This window comes from Morone saxatilis, unplaced genomic scaffold (assembly GCF_004916995.1).
Source record: "Morone saxatilis isolate NCDOM2014 unplaced genomic scaffold, NCSU_SB_2.0 Contig9, whole genome shotgun sequence".
Taxonomy (NCBI): domain Eukaryota; kingdom Metazoa; phylum Chordata; class Actinopteri; family Moronidae; genus Morone; species Morone saxatilis.
Window position 1 is genome coordinate 3,850,797 of NW_023340268.1, and position 1,925 is coordinate 3,852,721.

At 43.6% G+C, this 1,925-nt stretch overlaps 1 protein-coding gene across 1 annotated transcript in view; it reads right to left on the reverse strand.

The window, feature by feature from the left end:
• Positions 1–1,925, reverse strand: part of macf1a (microtubule actin crosslinking factor 1a) — a gene marked incomplete in the record, with an annotated part of 123,316 nt that overhangs the window by 94,345 nt on the left and 27,046 nt on the right. Inside the window, 3 exon segments of the mRNA XM_035681896.1 lie at positions 71–374; positions 1,013–1,167; positions 1,814–1,907. Of these exon segments, the coding sequence (XP_035537789.1) occupies positions 71–374; positions 1,013–1,167; positions 1,814–1,907 (553 nt within the window).

Below are 1,925 nucleotides of genomic sequence, written 5' to 3' on the forward strand. Positions count from 1 at the left end.
TCATCAGATTAATTGATAATGAAAATAATTGTTAGTTGTGCCTCTAAGTTTCAGTGTTATAAAGACTGACCTGCGTCTCCTCCACCCATCCGAGCAGCTCGTAGATGAACCTCAGGCTCCCTTCGTCCTCTGATGAGGACATGGCCACTAGCTGGGAGCGGGCCATGGGTCGCCGCAGGAGTGCGGCACCGACAGCTCCCATTGCGCCCACAGCTCCCAGCAGTGTCTGCCCCAGTGACAGGCCACTGTCTGTGGCTCTCTGGCTGGTGTGCTCTGCCACAGTGCTGCCCAGGGCCTGGGTGAAGTGGCCTTTCCTGTAGATGCTGGAGCACTGCAGTCTGAGGGAGACCAGCTCCTCTTGAAGGCAAGACACTCTGGTGATGGGAGACCAAAATATTTGATTACTGGAGGGGAGACAGTTACTTGAGTTGATTTCCCCAAATAGGTACAGTCATTTAAAGATTTGACCCTCTCTCAAAGTCTCCTAATATTAAGACAGGAATGCATTATAAACAACTGCCTTCAATGGTTAAATTATGTGAGAAGAGAAGAGAACAATGCTGGTTTTCTGTGAGGTTTGTTCACAAAACGTTAAAAGGAAATGGCAGTTTTTCAAAATGGCTATTTCATTGTTTCATAACAGCAGTCTTACACTCATGGAGTCGCATGCTGATGAGCCACAAAATGGAGTTTCTCTTTCATCACTTTTTGACACCACCGATATACATCAGAGCATTTTTATACACTTCATAAACAGTAGAAGACAGAACACATTAACTGTAGCAGATAATTATGGGATTTAATGGCAAAACACGATGCAACTTGTTGACCTATAATGAAGTATAATGAGCTGTTTGTATTCCTGGTAATTGTCTATATCATACTAATTAATCACACAAGGGCCGCTTTGATTGAGTTGGACCTTTCACTCATTCCTCATTTGGGTAAACCAAGCCAGCCTCATCTCCACAGAATCAAAGTCAACACCCTCAAACTTTCGCTCCACGCTCACCTGAACGCCAGCTGCTCCACCTGGTAGTATTTCTCTTCTCGGAGGACTTTAAGCTCCTGGTTGAGCTGTCTAATGAGAGACTCGCAGTCCTGCAGGTAGCAGGCCAGTTCTCTCTCACACTGCACCGCCTCGCCGCTCTCCACTCGAGACATGTCCTGGACACCAGAGGAGGCACGGTTTTGATGAGGTTTTGCTTTTATGTTTATTAGCTTACTTGGCTTATGTGTTGTGGTTCTTTTTTATGAGCTATGTTGTTTAGCAGTTTAGTGTTCCCCAGCCACAGATTCAGTAAACAATACAATGAAACCAAAGCCGGTTTTATGAGAAAAGCAGCAGCAAACACCAGCAGAATTACTCCAGTAAAAATAATAATAAAGCAAATGAGGGTTACAATACATGACAGTATGTGGATAAAGTTAAACTTGTTGAGAAACCTGTTGAACATCAATGATTTTGACTTGAACGAATTCTTTTTCATGCAGTAGGTCAGATGATTGGCAAGAGAGCCCAAAAAGATAAAGATGACAGAGGAAAGAATTGGACCATTAACAGTTTTTTAAGTTTGTGTCTAGACTAAGACAAGAGACAGTGTTTGCAGAAAGCAGGGGAAAGTGGTGAGGGAATATTTATTGTCCCAGAAGGGCACTTGCTTTTACAGCTTGCACACATTAACACATTGTAAATTACCACGCCAAATTATCCAACATTTACCCAACATAAAACCCAGGACCCTGCATGTATGTGTGTGTGTGTGTGTAAGGAAATTAAAAGGAAGTAAGATATGAGATGTTCAGTACTCACAGCCTGGAGTGTGTTCTTAGCAAGGGTGAGTTTCTCCTCACAGTCCAGAGCCATGTTCTGGATCTTATTGGCCCTCTGAAGCAGCAGTTCTAACCTGAAAACACACACACAC